This window comes from Rosa chinensis, chromosome 6 (genome assembly GCF_002994745.2).
Source record: "Rosa chinensis cultivar Old Blush chromosome 6, RchiOBHm-V2, whole genome shotgun sequence".
NCBI classification, from domain to species: Eukaryota; Viridiplantae; Streptophyta; class Magnoliopsida; order Rosales; family Rosaceae; genus Rosa; species Rosa chinensis.
The window spans coordinates 66730395-66748307 of record NC_037093.1 but is presented as its reverse complement, the minus strand read 5'-3'; the positions used below and the strand labels follow the sequence as shown (position 1 = coordinate 66748307).

The 17913-nt window shown below is 38.3% G+C and overlaps 1 protein-coding gene across 1 annotated transcript; it reads right to left on the bottom strand.

Moving 5' to 3' along the window:
- Window positions 1–6402: 6402 nt before the first annotated feature.
- On the bottom strand, window positions 6403–9131 carry LOC112173310 (putative receptor protein kinase ZmPK1). The gene has a single exon (XM_024310923.2). It carries the CDS (start codon window positions 8991–8993, stop codon window positions 6594–6596), a length of 2400 nt encoding a protein of 799 aa, XP_024166691.1. The 5' UTR covers window positions 8994–9131; the 3' UTR covers window positions 6403–6593.
- Between the last annotated feature and the right edge of the window lie 8782 nt (window positions 9132–17913).

Here is a 17913-nt window from a genome sequence, read left to right as displayed (position 1 = left end):
CCAAAGCAATTACCATAGTAATTTATACTCATTACCACAATCACTTCATTATCACATTGAGACAATTCTGAATTATTGCATGAATTATCATAGAAGAATTATGGGCTTAATTTTTGGTTACACTAATTTGAATTATGCCATTATAATTCTTTATGCTAGAAGCATTATGGGCTAAATTATTACGTGATTATTACATAAACATTGTGCCAGAAGCATTTGCCAAATTTATTACCTGTACGTAATGCCAGAAGCATTAATGGGATTTGAACCCATTTCCTTAGGTATATAACCGCTGCATTAGTTTATTTATGTTACGATTTAATAGAGGCTGAGTCAGAAGCTCAAATCAAGCCTAAAGTCATAACAACAAATTCGAGCCAGAAGCTCAGGCCCAAGTTGCAAGGCCAGAATAGAAGCTTACTACATGTTACCATGACAAAAGTTATGAATCTTCTCAAACTAGGCTCATCCAGTTGGATGCGATGTCTAGGAAAGGTTCAGATGAGGCCGTGTACTTAAGCGAGCCTCGCTCCACCTAAACCTCATCTTTCCTTACCTGGTCGTATTCAATTGGAGTTACCGAAATGGTTGAGTAATAACTTTTCATTCCTTGGCAGATTAGCCTGAGCCCAGCAGGCCCACTCTCCCTCTGCAGGACCTAGCAGCCCAGCAGGCCTCACATACTCTTTGACTAGCACATGAAAGCCTAGGTCATGAGCTCGCAGACTAAGCTCAATAGGCTTCACTATCAAGCCCACTCCTTCTTTGGTCCAGCAGAATCAAAATAAAAGGAAAAATGATTTCATATTGTAAATAGATTAACCATATTTAATATGTGTAATTAATTGCCAGAAGCATTTATTCGCATAATTGTGTGATAATTAATCTGTTATATTACTAGCATGCAATTAATATCTCAATTGATTTATGATTTCCATTTATCCAAATTGTGAGATTATTCCAATTTGCTCAATTCAATATTATTGTGTTACTTGTCTAAATTTTCGCATTAGAATATATGTGTAGAAAATGCAGGTATCTGATGAACCAGTAGTTCATACATAAATCGAACTTGTAGTTTCGATAATGCCATTTAAGAAACTTGAAGTTTCATTCATAAATTCACCACACATGATAAAACCAGTAGATTTTACATGTCTAATCCGATTTTTCATACCATGTTATAGAACCTGAAGTTCTCATTACTTGCTTATGGATGATATTACCCAAAGCACTAATATTATTTGTTCATTTCCTGTAAGAAATGTCAAATCTCAACATGTTTGACTTTGTTGCTTTGGATCTCCAGAAGAAACTATCTAAAGTGAACTCAAGATGTGAAAATTCATCTGACTGCAAAGAAGATGAGATCAACAATCGATATTGACAATGTCGTCACTGAGGCTTTTGAGGTGAGTGCCATAATGTTCATAAGGAAACATATGGAGTAAACACTCCAAGTTGAGTATCCGATGAAAAGGATATACAGACTCTTTGGGTCGCTCTGGAAGAGCACTTTCACCATCAGATGACCATTTCTTGCTTGAAGCAAGACATGATTGGCAGAACGAAATTAACCCATATGACCGTCTGCCACTTGGCCAAAGTCTAAGAGGCCACGTAATTAGGCTCCACATGGTAGGTACCATGATGCCATAACTTAGCAAGCCCGAGTTGAAAGAAACACTGGTCCGGCCCGCTGCCACCAGAATCAGCATGATCTTTGTTATCGATGTGGAGGAATTGACTGCTGGTCCCGCACCTGTTATGTGATAGCCGAAGCGGTAGATGAGTATTACTCCTGTCGCGTAACTCGAAATACATTGAAGGGTAATTTTTTATCGATTCCATACTAGAGATCATGGATTTTCAGGCAGTTACTGAACATACCGAGGATTAGAACTCGAAGACATGGGTATAATTGGTCCCTTGTGTCATATCTATTTCATCTTAATGAATGAAACATCTTCGGATTATTTTTGGTGATTTATGTTTTCAATCATTTTGGATTATGAAAATGTGGTTATGTTCGAATGTATTTAATTCAATAAACTTATTTATACATGTGATCCATTGAATTAAATAAATGAATAGACATATTCTGTGGGGAAGTTTGTTGTCTGGTTAAAAGTGCTATTACACACACCATACTCCCAGATCGGAGATGTTTTTCAAACTTATTGTCTATTCATACCTCTGTGACAACCGTATTAGGGCAATCCAACCTGATAGAGGGCTATGGCAAAACCCACTATATGTTGTCCAATGGTACTGAACCTACCATTAATGAGGCCTTATAATCTCCACGTTCCAGAAGAACGTTATTGAGTATTAAGGATATTCGAACCAACAGTTACCACGTTGAAACCACTGAGAAAAATGCGTGGAATATCTTTGCATAACCTCCGAGTGTGCGGCCAGAAGCGTACATTGGAGAAATTGAAATCTGTTAGCTAGAAGCTAACTAATTCAAGCAACTACTTGCTATGGCATGACCTTTTGGGACACCCAGGTCAAATTATGATGCACCGTATCCTCAATTCATCGCATGACCTAAGACTTCTGAATAAGGGTCTTGTATATAATAACACGCTATGCCATACTAGACCATCAATGCAAAGACTAGTACATACACCACCATTTTTCTGCACAGAATGCAAGGGAAATTTGTGGACATATCCAACCACCATGTGGACCAGTTAAATATTAATGGTTTTAGTTGATGTATCGACAAAGTGATCACATGTTACACTATTGTCCACAAGAAAACGCTGCTTTTGCTAAACTCTCACCCAGATCATGAAATTGAGGGTTCACCACTCAGATTATCCCATAAAGTCTATAAGACTTGATAATACCGGAGAGTTTACATCGAAGTCTTTCGATGATTATTGCATATCCCTTGGGATTGATGCTGAACATTTAGTTCCCTATGTTCACACCCAAGATGGTCTCACAAATAGAATCTTGGTAATGCGCACCAAGCTCCTAGTTTTTGTGTGGGGCTATGCAATCTTGCATGCAGCTATGTTGGTCCCGTTGAGGCCCACTGCTACCCAACCTTACTCCGCGTTACAGTTGGTGACTGGGTACGAACCTGATGTTTCGCACTTACGCGCATTTGGGTATGCAGTCCTCGTGCCAATTGTGCCGTCACAACGTACAAAATTGGGTCCTCAACAAAGGATGGGCATACATGTCGATTATGCATCCCATCCATTATATGCACTTTCGAGCCCTTGACAGGTGATCTCTTTACCGCTAGATTTGCGGATTGTCACTTTGATGAGACAGTCTTCCCGCCGTTAGGAGGAGATAAGAACGTTACCGTTCCTGATGAACGACGTGAATTGACGTGGAATGTCCCCACTATGTCTCATCTTGATCCCCGAACTGCACAATGTGATAATGAAGTGTGGAGAATTCTAGATCTACAGAGTGTAGCCCAAAATAAGCCAGACACTTTCTCTGATCTAGCTAAAGTGACGAGATCATATATACCTGCTGCAAATGTGTCTGCAAGGATAGACGTCCCTGTAGGATGTGTCGTCCCAGATGGACGAGGTACGACCATGGCGGCTAACCAGTCATATGTCCCTGCCCTGAAGTGAGGTGAACTATTAGGTTCTAAGGATTCTTTTCCCTAGAAGAGGGTAAACTTGGCACAAACGAATCCTCTTGACATCGCAATCTCAAAACCGATCCATCTCATGAGATAAATCCGGATTATGGGTCTGTCCTAGAAGAGACGATGTTGGGGGACGCTCCAACATTTGAACCCACTCCCGAGAATAGAGAAATCTCGGTAAATTTAGTGAGATTTGGAATCGGATTGAGATTATCATCGATGATAATTAGTATTTGCGGTGGCCACCGAAATTATAATAAGCGATAACCTCGAACCTTGCTTTGTTGATCAAATTCAACGAAGAGACGACTGGCCAAAAAGGAAATAAGCAATCCAGGTCGAATTAGATTCCTTGATAAAGAGAAAGGTGTTTGGACCTGTTGTTCCTACACCTCCCCATGTTAAACCCGTAGAATTTAAATGGGTATTTGTAAGGAAGTGTAATGAGAAAAAACGAGATTGTGATACACAAGGCTCGTCTAGTGGCGCAAAAATTTTCTCAACGCCCTGTGATTGATTACGAGGAGGCGTATTCTCCCGTAATGGACGTCATAACGTTCTGCTACCTTATTAGTTTGGTAGTTTCCGAAAAACTGAATATGCAGCTTATGAATGTGGTCGTAACTTATCTCTATGGGGATCACGATACAGAGATATACATAAAAGTTCTTGAAGGACTTAATATACCCGATGCAAATAGTTCTAGACCACTGAACACGCTCTCCATTAGTTTTGAGGCGTTCACTTTATAGATTGAAAAAATCTAGACGGAGGTGGTATAACCGTCTAAGTGAATATTTGATCGGGATGGGATATGTGAATAATAAACTATGCCCATGCGTGTTTATTAAGGAAACAAGTTTCGGGTTTGCAATTGTGCGGTTTATGTCAAAGATATGAATTTGATTGATATTCCTGAAGAAATCAAGGAAACCGCAAAGCACCTGAAGTTGGAATTTGAGATGAAAGGCCTTGGGAGAACAGATTATTGTCTCGACCTGGAGCTCGAGCATAGTGCAGATGAAAAATTTGGTCTATCAACCAAATAACATCTAGAAGATGTTAAGATGCTTTAATGAGGATAAAAGCAAGCACACCCATGGTCGTCTGAAGTCTAGAGAAAACCGTATCGTCCTGTAGATGATAACGAAGAGATATTGGTGCAAAAAGTCCCATATCTAAGTGCAATAGGCGCATTATTGTACTTGGCTTAATGCCCTAGACAGGACATCTCATTTGATGTGAACTTGTTAGCTAGATATAGCTCTGCGCCAACACGCTGCCACTCGAATGGCATAAAAGACATTTTTCGCTACCTTAGAGGTACGGCGGATATGGGCTTATTCTATCCCTATGCATCAAGGAATGGATCAAACCCCCTTGATCCTCAGAATGATGAGATACTAGCTCTTCACGAAGCAGTATGTGAATGTACATGGCTAAAAGTCGTTACAAAGCATGTTCAAAGCACATGTGGACTGCATTCCACCATTGATGAACCAACCATTATCTACGAGGATAATGCTGCTTACATAGAGCAGATAAAGATGAGTTTCATCAAAGGAGACAACACCAAACATATTGTATCGAAGTTCTCCTTCAATTAGCAACAACAGGAGCATCAGAGGATTGAAGTTAAGCATATTTGATTTGAAGACAATCGTGCAGACCTCTTTACCAAGTCACTACCAAAGTCTACATTCCAGAAGCATGTTCAAGGTATTGGTCTACGTAAACTATCTGAATTACCTAACATGTAATTTTCAGGGGGAGTATCTTGAAGCATACCCACTTGACCATCGTGTACTCTTTTTGTCCTTCGTCCAGGGTTATTTTGTCCCACTGGGTTTTGTTACCTGGCAAGGTTTTAACGAGGCACATCTTTAGCATGGTCACCCCAATTACAGTACATCCTGAAGATGCTTTGATTCGACATATACATGCATTTGCTCATCTTTTCCCTTCGACCACGGGTTTCTCCCACTGGGTTTACCGGGCAAGGTTTTGGTGTAGCAACTCTAATGTATCCCTCTCGTAGACATACTACCTACTTATGGTGCTGATAAGAAGACTTCACCTATCTCTGAAGCTGTGATACTGCTACTCCACACTCAAGCGCGTTGTGCTCTTTTTCTCCTTCGACCAAGATTTTTTTTTTTCCCACAGAGTTTTTATTACTTGGCAAGGTTTTTGACGAGGCAACTTAGAAGCGCTCAGCCTATGCAACACTATTGACATGGAATATCCAAGGGGGAGTGTTGTAAATATTTGTGGATAATCATGTAAATAGATGTTGAGTAATAGGTGCCTATCCCTATAGATTGGTGATTGATAGGTTGTAATTGTAGGAGTGATTGGATTGTAATTAAGCATTACCCTTTCGTGTACACCATGTAGTCCTATATAAGGCTCCTTATGGTGAGATGAATAAGACACACAATCTAATTCTCTGTGTCCAAACTCTCTCTCTCTCTCTCTGAAATTTTTCTGTTTTACAACAACCTCCCAAATCTTACAATTCTCTAACTAGAGATGATAAACAAATGCTCACTTAATTGTGCATGCATGCAAAACCAACAGCAGCTTCTTGTCCTTGCTTCCATAGTACAGTTGCTCCTTTGAAGACATATAAAATGCGCCACTATAAGTGTGAAGTGTTAGGTGGCGACTCACTAGTGTGAAGTGTTAGGTGGCGAAGTAGTGTTGAGAATATAAAGTTAGTAAAAGTCGAAAATATGCTAACATACTATCAAGCACAGCCCATACATGTAAACTCTAGCCTTTGTCTATTAATTCTAATAATATCAGTTTCTATTCAAAAGAATTGACTACCATGAATAAAATATCGCATTATTTGTTATATAAAAAAATACATTTTTGTACGGTAGATTGGTAAATACACCATGACACAGCAAAGCCGCCAGAAACCAAGAAAAAAAAAAGCCGCCGGTCAGTGAATCTTTTGCTAATGTTCTTGGTCTTTGTCAAGCGGCACAAGCATCTCAACGACTTGGCTCATAGTTGGTCTCGCGTCTCTGTCTTCCTCTACGCAATGTAAAGCCACTCCCAACAGAATCCCCATCTTTTTTACATCATATTTACCTTCAAACGAAGGGTCTATGACGTCTCCTATCCGAGCTTCAATTTCACTAGCAGAAGTTCCATTATGTAATTTCTCCCTCACCCACATGATCAGCCTTCTCTGCTCACCATCAATGGCATCCACATCCGGCTTAATCGGGTTCTTTCCGGTCACCATCTCCAACACCACAACCCCATAGCTGTACACATCCACTTTGGATGTGATAGGCAAATTGTAAACCCACTCCGGAGCAATGTAACCTCTAGTTCCTCGTATCCTCGAAAAGCTCCAGTTCTTAAGGTCATCTCTGTCGAGGAGCTTGGATAGGCCAAAATCTGCAACCTTTGGTTGATAATTGGAGTCCAAGAGTATGTTTTGAGGCTTCACATCACAATGTAAAACCCACTCCAAACATTCTTCATGCAAATAAGCAAGACCCTTTGCAGTGCCTAGAGCAATCTCAAACCTCTTTTCCCAATCAAGGACATTGGAAGCTAACTTTTGTGCCAAGGAACCATGCTCCATGTACTCATAAACAAGAAGCCTGTGCTTTCCCTCCGAGCAATATCCCCACATCTCAATCAAATGCATATGGTTCAGCCTCCCAATAGTGTTGACTTCTGCTGAAAACTCACCTTCTCCTTGGTTGGTTTCATTAAGCCTCTTGATCGCTGCAACTCGATGATCAGCCAACACAGCTTTGTAAACAACACCTCCTGCTCCTCTTCCAATTTCTTCACTAAAACCCCGCGTCGCCTTCTTAAGCTCAGCGTAGCTAAACCTCTTGAATCCAGTTGCAGCAAGATGGTAACCGTACTTATCCTCAGTGGAATCTCTCCGGTTTCGAGTTATTAGACCCAAAACCAAAAGTATACAAATGATCTCGAACCCTCCAACTCCACAGGCAAACCATAGCAAAAATTTCACTAGACCAGTTACACGGCTCTTCTCGTAGGTTCTGTCTAGCTCAACCACCTTATCTAAGCAACTCAAACTATAATCTTGTTGTGGCAATCCATAAGATGACAGATGTATCTTTGGCACTCTCAAATATATGTCTCCGAAAAAGCTAGGAGACCTGTAACCATTGAGCAACACTGTTTTCGGATAACAGCTATATATACTAAGGCTTGGGATTCGAGAGTATTGGAACCCTTTGCAGTTACACAGCTGCAAACAAAGATCCTGACACTCCATAAAGGTGTAGTTGGTGAAGTATCCGTAATCGTACCCGAAAAACTCGAGCTTCGAGAGCTTGAAGAAACTAGACTCACCTCTACCGCAAGTGTAATTGAACTCAGGTTCACAACCATAATACCAATCAGTAAGATTTGACATTTTGTAACCAGGAATGCAAGAACATTTTCTTCCGGTGCCAGGCTCATAGCTGCACACACTATTAGGACCACAAACCCCATGAATCTTACAAGGATCTTGAATGATCTGCCCTGTCACAATCCATCTGTCTCCGGGTTTGGCCCGGCTGTGCAACCGAACATTTCCATCACAATCAACCGTCAGTCTTCTCTGCCAAGCTGCACCATAATCGGAAGCGATCAAAGTATAGGTGTCCGATGAAGTAAACTTGCCTAGGGAATCCATCACGGCAACTCTACTGCTGTTATCTGTGGACCTTCCGGCGTCTCGGCCTGTGAGCCACGGCTCAAACCAATACACACTTGAAACCTCAAGACCGTCGAAGAGTAGCCGGAGAAGGTTGTCATTGTCAAAGAAGAGCTTGTAGAAGCCTGAGGAGTAGTTGCTCGGGCTTCTCATGGAGACAAGGATTGTGCTTCTGGTGAGTGGTTGGCTCGAAAGAAGAGTATCAGTAGGGTAATCAAAGCTCTGCCATAGAATGACATGCTCCGAGTTGAGCAAAACAAGATTGCCGGAATTGTGGAGGCTTAAGTTCGCCGGAGAGACTGAAGTGGTGGCTGTGGACCAAACATTGGATTGACCAGCGTCGGTTAAGATGAGATCACCAGTTTTGAGGAGGGAGAGCTTTGAGTGTTTGCCATTGACTGGCTGGTCACGGTTGGCCATCCAGACTATGGTTCTGTATTTGTAGTGGTCAAATGGCTCACTGTACCAAATAGCAAAGCAAAATGAATTGTTGCCGACTTGGTGAAACCCGGCGGTGAAAACTCCATCCGGTGAAGTTAAAACATCGTCTGGTTTCTCTACAGATAGGGATGAGCCTTTATTCAGAGTGTCGGAGGTTGAAGACGAGATTTGGGAATAAATTGCAAGAAAAAGAAGAAAAATGTGAAACAGAGAAGCCATGATCCCAGAGTATTAGCACCAGCAACAGGAGGATTAGCAATTTAGCACTAAATATAGAACATAACGTGGTCAATGGGTCATGAACTCATGATATCTCTGTGGAGAATTTGAACACTTCTCAATCATAATTTATTGAGTTCAACTACCACCCTAAATAGGTATGCACTATTTTGTTTTATAGAATCTGTCACATTTGGTTATAAGATCCTGTTACGTGTGAAAAACCAAATAGTAATTTTATAGTAATCCTGTTACGTGTGAAAAACCAAATAGCTTGGACCTTAATCTGTTGGACTTTAAATATTATTTCTTCAAGTGGGTGCGGCTGCTGCACGGAAGTCGTCGGATTTACACGACATTATTTACATGAATTATTGTGTGTGACCCATGGAATGAATGTCTGATGCCGACTACAAACTTCCAACCATCTTTTTCCAGAATTACCAGTCCTAAATTATCATCAAGTTGCATGGAAAGTCAGTTGGCTGTGCCTGCACTGTTCCAAAAAGATGGCAATAGGAGCTCCGTTTCGGCTTAGAATTTGTATAAAATAAAAGACGACTTGTCGGCACAAAATATGATTTTGAAGACAGTGGATTTCCTATCATATTATAATACACCACGAATGACGATTAGGCCGGCATGCTTTTTAGCAACGAAAGAATACTCGCAGCTCGGAAAATGTTACTTCTGTTGAATCTCTGGGTCTGTAGGTTATGGCTAGTAAAGGAAAATTGCTTCAAAGGCACGTAAGAATTTACGCTTTCCTTTAGACTATATTTGCCCCACTTAACTTGTGTGCAAAGGGGTTTGATCAAATAAGTCTTTAGGATACAATGAAGCCTAGCAATCCTGCTATTGTTGATCGGCGTCTTGCACTTACGAAGATCAACCCAACACTCGATTAAAGGTTTTCAAGAGGCTCAAGGTTACTAGAAACTATATCTGCAGTTTTATGGTTTCTAGATTTTATTTTTGTAAGAGAGAGGAAGATTGATTGAATGATTTGGAAGAAAGAAACAGAGAAGAAGAAGCAGGTCCACATCTCTCCTTCTGCAGAGAACTAATCATAATATATAGGAGTAGTTATACCTTTTGAAAATGTTATCAGACCATTTCAGTTTGAGTTATAACTCTTCACCAACAGTTATATACAATTGCCAACAGATATTGTTTGATTTTGAATTCAAAATCAGCAATATTAATTGGTCTGAAACACCTTTTCAATACATGTCATAACCACCTCTTAGTTCTGTATATATCACATATATACACCGTTTGACAACTCTTCTATTTTCCTTTCTTTATAATTTGAAAATCTTTCCAACAATCCTCCACCATTTTCAAAATATAAAAGTATAAAGTTTAAAATGTTTTGGAAAATCCTTGAACAAAATCTTGGAAAACATAATGCATAAACTAAGGTGTCTTGTGGACTTGAACCTTAGCTTAGTGAGAATACATCAAAGTTAAATCAAGAGGGCGAAGTAGCATTGCTTTGAACTTGCGATCCTATTGTGTCTTAACCGGATATATTTCACACACTAGTTTTCTACTTCTTTCGAGTGTTCTGAAAACCGACACGTGGATTGGCCTTGTGTCTTGTATCCTTTTCATGAGTGCTCTAGAGACTAGCACAAGTCGCATAGAAGGCGGCACCACCTTCACACTCATATAGGTAAGCATGTAGTACCCCTGTAATTAAAGTACTTTCCATCATGCCTATTAAGAGTTTTATAAATTCAACCTCCACCATTCATTACAGGTACCAAGCACTCTTACCTTGGGATGGATATATATATATATATATATATATATATATGTATGTATGTATAAATATATAATCAATTTATATTAGTGCTTGCGATCACTACATATGATGTACTTTGCTCATTGAACTCACCCTTTTGATGTTTTCTGATACGCTCAAAGCAAGCATATAATTTAACCCTGAAATGTCATTAGTAGTATAAAGTAAATAGGGATCGTTCTATTCCGGGGATTGAGGGTACACCTGTCATTGTCAAACAATTAAACAATTAAAATTAAAACAAAGTATAATATTCACAAAGGTATTCACAATTATAAACATTATTTACGAAAATAAGGGGAGATTTTGTTTTTGGTTTTCTTTTGCCGAAAATAAATACTAAGTTAACTAAATAATTAAAATGTAAAAACATAAAAACACAAATGGGATGTGAGTACAAGGATCAAAGTCGAAACTCATGATTAAAATTGATTCAAGTTCATCATTGTTCATCATAGTCATGCAAGAGGAGTTGATCATGTGAAACGTTAAAAGCAAACAATTCCCCATATTTTACTTTCAATGCTAATTAATCTAAGTGAAAGCAAATAGACTAATCCTATCAAACATGCATTCAAGCCCTAGAAAGCTAGTCAATCATACATGTTTAACGCAACAAGCACCTAGAAAGGCTATCAACTCAAATGTGCAACTTAGTATGAAAAAGTTCACCTAATTGCAATCTTCTTTGATTAAATTCGGTTTTTGCACAAAACCTTTACTACTTATTGATTCAAGAACACAAAACAAAAAAGTTGATCCATGTTTCTCAAATTCGTAGCAACATTCACATAAAAACCCTAAATGTTTCGAACCATTCAAGATTATCATACAAAAGATTTCTATCATGCAAATTTAATCAAACACTCACACAAAAGCAACCATAAATCGCAATATATGAATCTGAAAATTAACAATTAATCATAAAATTTCAGAAATCAACAAGTGTTCAAACATATGTGTCAACTAAGGCAAGACCAACGAAAATTACAAAGCAAAGGTTACAAGGAGAATCGGATTACACCGTGATGAAGATGAGATGAATGAAGTGATGATGGGTCTCTTGAATTTCGAAAGCAATCTTCACGGATGGTGATGGAGGTAGTGCACGGCTTGTCTTCTTCTTCCTTGGCCTTGCTTGCACTTCGTGGTTGCCCTAGAGGATGGAGAAGAGCACGGCTAGGCTAGAGAGAGTTTTCTGATTTTTTTTTCTAACGTCTAGAATGTAAAGAATGGAACCCCAAACGTTGAGAAGAGGGGAGATTATATAGGGGACGGCCCACTAGGTCTCCAAGCCGTCCAAAACCCTAGAGAAACTCACGGCTATAGCTTGCTTCCTCCACATAATTTCCTCCAATGATTTCTTGCCACATAAGCCCTATGAGGTGGTCCAACCAATCACAAAATTCCAATATTAATTCCCTAAATAATTCTTGCCAAAATATAGAGATATTTTCTGATTTTTAACATTTAATTTCGGCCAAAACTCTTTAGGGAATGTAGGAATGTATCTAGACTTCTTTTGAGCTTTTCTTGGTCTCCACCTTTTTCTCTTTCCTTAAAACTCTCTAAGATATCTCTTTGCCGTCATCTTTGCTAGGGTTTTCACGTTGCTCCTTGTTTCTCTCTTGCAAATTCACGGCAAACCTTCTAGGGTTTTTCTCCAAGTATTTTCTTTCCATAAAAATAGCCCTAGAAAATCTCCACATATAATTCTGATTTTCACGCCACTTTCCTTGTTTTTCTCTTGGCTTTGAACGGCAATAATGATATCTAGGGTTTATTCTTGCGTCATAAACCCTAAATGTATGGGCTTCATGGGCCTTTTATCCATTTGCCGAAAATCCACTTCATTCTTGAGAGTTCTTGGGCCTTGTTGCTTCTCATTCAAGCCTTGTCATCTTCCAACGTCACAATACTTTATTTTTCCATTTCTTTTTCATAGTAACGTTGGAAACTTCATTGGTGAGCTTTCCTCCTTTTCACAGGGTTTCCTGGTTGGACCAGGAGAACTTCTTTTCTTCATTTCTGCTCATTTCTGTGGCTCATTGTTCTTCATCTTTGCTCCCCTTAATGTTCGCAAGTTCCTCTTTCCATTTGTGAGTTCATTTCCACTTTTTAGCTCGGAGGTCCTGAAAATAGAAACTAATAAGAAAAATAGAAACTTTCCTAAAATGAAAAATGGCAACTTCCTAAACTGAAAATGGGAAACTTTCTAAAAATGGAAAATAGAAACTACCGAAAATGGAAACTTACTAAAAATGATAAATAGAAACTACAAAAATAGAAACTTTCTACAAATAGGAACTTTCCCAATCAAAGAATGGAAACTTTCCTAAACAGAGTTTTATTAAGGAAATAACGCAGAAAATGTAGGGAAATGCAGTTAAAACGTCGCATTAAAATGCTCCTATCATTTTCCACACCAAATTCCTTCCAAGTCCTTTTGTTAATGGATCAGCCAAATTATGGCATGACCTTACAAAATCAATGGTTATTACACCATCAGTTATTAGTTGCCTCACAGAGCTATGTCTCAGACCAATATGCCTTGACAATAGGCTTGTGATAGTGTTGCTTGACTATCACAATGAATAGAGATCGGAGGCATTGGCTTAGGCCATATTGGTATCTCTATCAATAAATTCCGTAGCCATTCGGCTTCTTTGCTACATGAAGCCAAGGCTATAAATTCTGCTGCCATGGTGGAATCTGCAATACATGTTTGTTTCTTAGAGCCCCAGGAAATGGCTCCTCCACCAAAGAGAGAAAATCCAACCAGTAATGGATTTATGATCCTATTGTTTTGAACTTGCTTTGAACTTGCGATCCTATTGTGTCTTAACCGGACATATTTCACACACTAGTTTTCTACTTCTTTCAAGTGTTCTGAAAACCGACACATGGATTGGCCTTGTGTCTTGTATCCTTTTCATGAGTGCTCTAGAGACTAGCACAAGTCGCATAGAAGGCGGCACCACCTTCACACTCATATAGGTAAGCATGTAGTACCCCTGTAATTAAAGTACTTTCCATCATGCCTATTAAGAGTTTTATAAATTCAACCTCCACCATTCATTACAGGTACCAAGCACTCTTACCTTGGGATGGATATATATATATATATATATATATATATGTATGTATAAATATATAATCAATTTATATTAGTGCTTGCGATCACTACATATGATGTACTTTGCTCATTGAACTCAAGGACTTGATGTTTCAAGAGTTGAGTTGAGTTTCCATCATTGGTGATTATTAGAAATGGACTTTAACCCCATCCCTTTTGATGTTTTCCACACCAAATTCTTTGCAAGTCCTTTTGTTAATGGATCAGCCAAATTATGGCATGACCTTACAAAATCAATGGTTATTACACCATCAGTTATTAGTTGCCTCACAGAGCTATGTCTCAGACCAATATGCCTTGATTTGCCATTATATACTTGACAATAGGCTTGTGATAGTGTTGCTTGACTATCACAATGAATAGAGATCGGAGGCATTGGCTTAGGCCATATTGGTATCTCTATCAATAAATTCTGTAGCCATTCGGCTTCTTTGCTACATGAAGCCAAGGCTATAAATTCTGCTGCCATGGTGGAATCTGCAATACATGTTTGTTTCTTAGAGCCCCAGGAAATGGCTCCTCCACCAAAGAGAGAAAATCCAACCAGTAATGGATTTATGATCCTCTTAATATGCTATCCAACTAGCATCAGTATATCCTTCCAAAACTGCAAGATACCCACTGTACCTTATTCCATAGTTAATGGTACCTTTCAAATACTTTAATATCCTAGAAATTGCATTCCAATGTGATTGACCAGGATTATTAGTATACCTACTTAGCTTGCCTACGGCAAAAGCTATGTCAGGTCTCGTACAAGACATGATATACATTAAGCAACCAATCACTCTAGAATATGATAATTGATCTACAGCTCTACCATTATTTGGATACAACTTCAAGTTTGGATCATAAGGTGTAGAAACTGATTTTGTATCAAAATGGTTGAACTTCCTAAGTATCTTTTCTATGTAATGTGATTGAGTTAATATCAAACCATCATTACATCTTGTAATTCTTATACCTAGAATAACATCAGCTTCTCCCATATCTTTCATATCAAAGCTAGAAGATAAGAATTTCTTAGTTAATTCTATGCTTTCTATGTCAGTTCCAAATATAAGCATGTCATCAACATATAAACAAATTATTACACCCTTGTTATTTTTGAACTTGCTATAGACACACTTATCAGATTCATGAATTCTAAATCCATTGGAGATTATAACCTTATCAAACTTCTCATGCCATTGTTTAGGTGCTTGCTTTAAACCATATAATGATTTAATTAACTTGCACACTTTTTGTTCTTGTCCAGGCATGACAAACCCCTCGGGTTGATGCATATAGATCTCCTCATCAAGTTCACCATTTAAGAAAGCCGTCTTCACATCCATTTGGTGTATATTAAACTTATAGATAGAAGCTAGAGCTATAAGTACCCTTATGGTGGAAATTCTAGCAACTGGAGCATAGGTGTCAAAATAATCTATTCCTTCTTTTTGTGTAAACCCCTTGGCTACTAACCTTGCTTTAGACTTGTCAATGGTTCCATCAACTTTCATTTTCTTTTTAAATATCCACTTACATCCTATTGGTTTTGAACCATGAGGTAGATCTACCAATTTCCAGGTCTTGTTTCCAATGATAGAATCCATCTTATCATTAATAGCTTCCTTCCAGAAAGAATCATCTTGTGATTTCATTGCATCCTCATAAGTAAGAGGATCAGACTCTATACTAGGTGTAACCATTGTTTGCCTTTTGTGTGAGTCTCTTGTACCTTCTACAAGGTACACAATAAAATCTGGTCCAAAAATTTTTTCTATCCTTCTTCGTTTACTTCTTCTAATTTCTGTATGTTCAGCAGACTCACTACAAAGTCTAGATATTAGGTGAATTTGATTCACTATCATTGTTTCTTGGCAAAACCTCCACCACTTCATTCTTATTTTTAGATAAAGAAGTGTACTTATTTTCATAAAATTCAGCATCTCTTGACTCTATTACAGTGTTAACTGATATAGAATCATTGGGTTCTATAACAAGAAATCTATATCCCTTGCTATGTTCTGCATATCCTAAGAAAATGCATTCTATTGCCTTTGGTCCCAACTTCTTTATCTTTGGTTCAGGTAACCTAACTATGGCTCTACAACCCCAAACTTTAAGGTAGTTTAAGTTGGGCTTTCTTTTAAACCATAGTTCATAAGGTGTGATTTTTAATGCCTTAGAAGGTACCCTATTTAGGATGTAACAAGCAGTGAGCAAAGCTTCTCCCCAATATCCCTTACTCAAGTAAGAGTTTTGAAGCATTGCATTAACCATCTCTACAAGGGTCCTATTTTTCCTTTCAGCAACTCCGTTTTGCTGTGGAGTATAGGCTATTGAAGTTTCATGTACAACACCTATTGATTCAAAATACGAAGGAAAATGATACTCTCCTCCTCTATCCGATCGTAGATATTTTATTCTGCTTTCACAAAGATTCTCCACTTCATTTTTATATCTCTTAAATTTTTCCAGAACTTCATCCTTAGAAAGTATAAGATAAACATAACAGAATCTACTAAAGTCATCTATGAAAGTCACAAAATATTTCTTTCCTCCTCTAGTAGGTGTACTATGTAAATCACAAACATCGCTATGAATAATCTGTAGCAAAGTAGAGGTTCTTTCAATCTTAGGAAAAGGCTTTCTAGTCAGTTTTGTTTGCAAGCAAGTAGAACATTTATCAGGCATATCAGTCACAGGTTTTGGAATTAAATCTAGATTTGCCATGTTATTTAAATTTCTAGTATTAACATGTCCTAGCCTATTATGCCATAAAGATAAAGAATCAAGCATGTAAACAGAAATAGTAGATACTTTATTAATATTAAGTTTGAACATTCCATCACACATATACCCTTTCCCAACAAAAATACCACCCTTGGTCAGAATAAACTTGTCTGATTCAATGACAAGCTTAAAACCAAACCTATTCAAGAGACTTGCAGAGACTAAATTCTTTCTAACTTCTGGAACATGGTAGACATCAGTAAGAGTAAGAATTTTTCCTGATGTGAATTCTAATTCAATTGTCCCTTTGCCTTTGATAGTTGAAGTAGAAGAGTTTCCCATGTAGAGTACGTTGTCATCTCCACTTGGTTCATATGTTTTGAACATATTTTTGTTCTTGTAAACATGCTTTGTAGCACCAGAGTCTATCCACCAAGCTTCAGCATCCTCCATGATATTAATTTCAGAAATCATTGCCACAAAATTTTCATTGTTGGTTCCTTGTTTGTTCTTGAGATGACGACAATCTTTCTTGAAGTGACCAAACTTTCCACAAAAGAAACATCCTCCTTTTTTCTTTTTGTTTGCGCTCTGACCTTGGGAGCTTTTCTTGGAAAAGTTTCCCTTCCTCTTATTATTCTCATGGCTGATTTTTGGGTTTTTAGGCCCTTCATCAACCATATGAATTTTGGAGGAGGGATTAGATTCATCAGTTTTCTCACGGGCTCTGCATTCTTCTTCAATGCGAAGATGAGTCCCCAATTGCTCTATGGACATGTCCTCTTTCTTATGTTTGAGGCTCTTTTTGCATTCCTTCCAAGATGGTGGAAGTTTATCCATAATTGTAGATACAATTATAGAATCATCCATATGCATTTTAAATTGATTGAACTGATTGTATATATGCATAATCTCATGGAATTGTTCAACAATTGATCTATCATCAGTCATCTTATAATTGAAAAACTTTGAGATAAGAAATTTCTTACTGGTAGCATCATGTGTGATATACTTAACCTCAAGTGCGTCCCATATTTCCTTTGCAATAGTCATCTCATGGTAGATATCAAATAATGCATCAGACATGGAGTTACAAATATGGCCCTTGCAAATATAATCATCTTGTTCCCACTTAACTCGATCACGCTGTGCAGCAAGAGTTTCATCTTCTATTTCTTGAGGTTTTGGAGTAGTAAGCACATAGACCACCTTTAGGCTTGAAAGCAGGAAGTGCAATTTCTTTTGCCATCGTC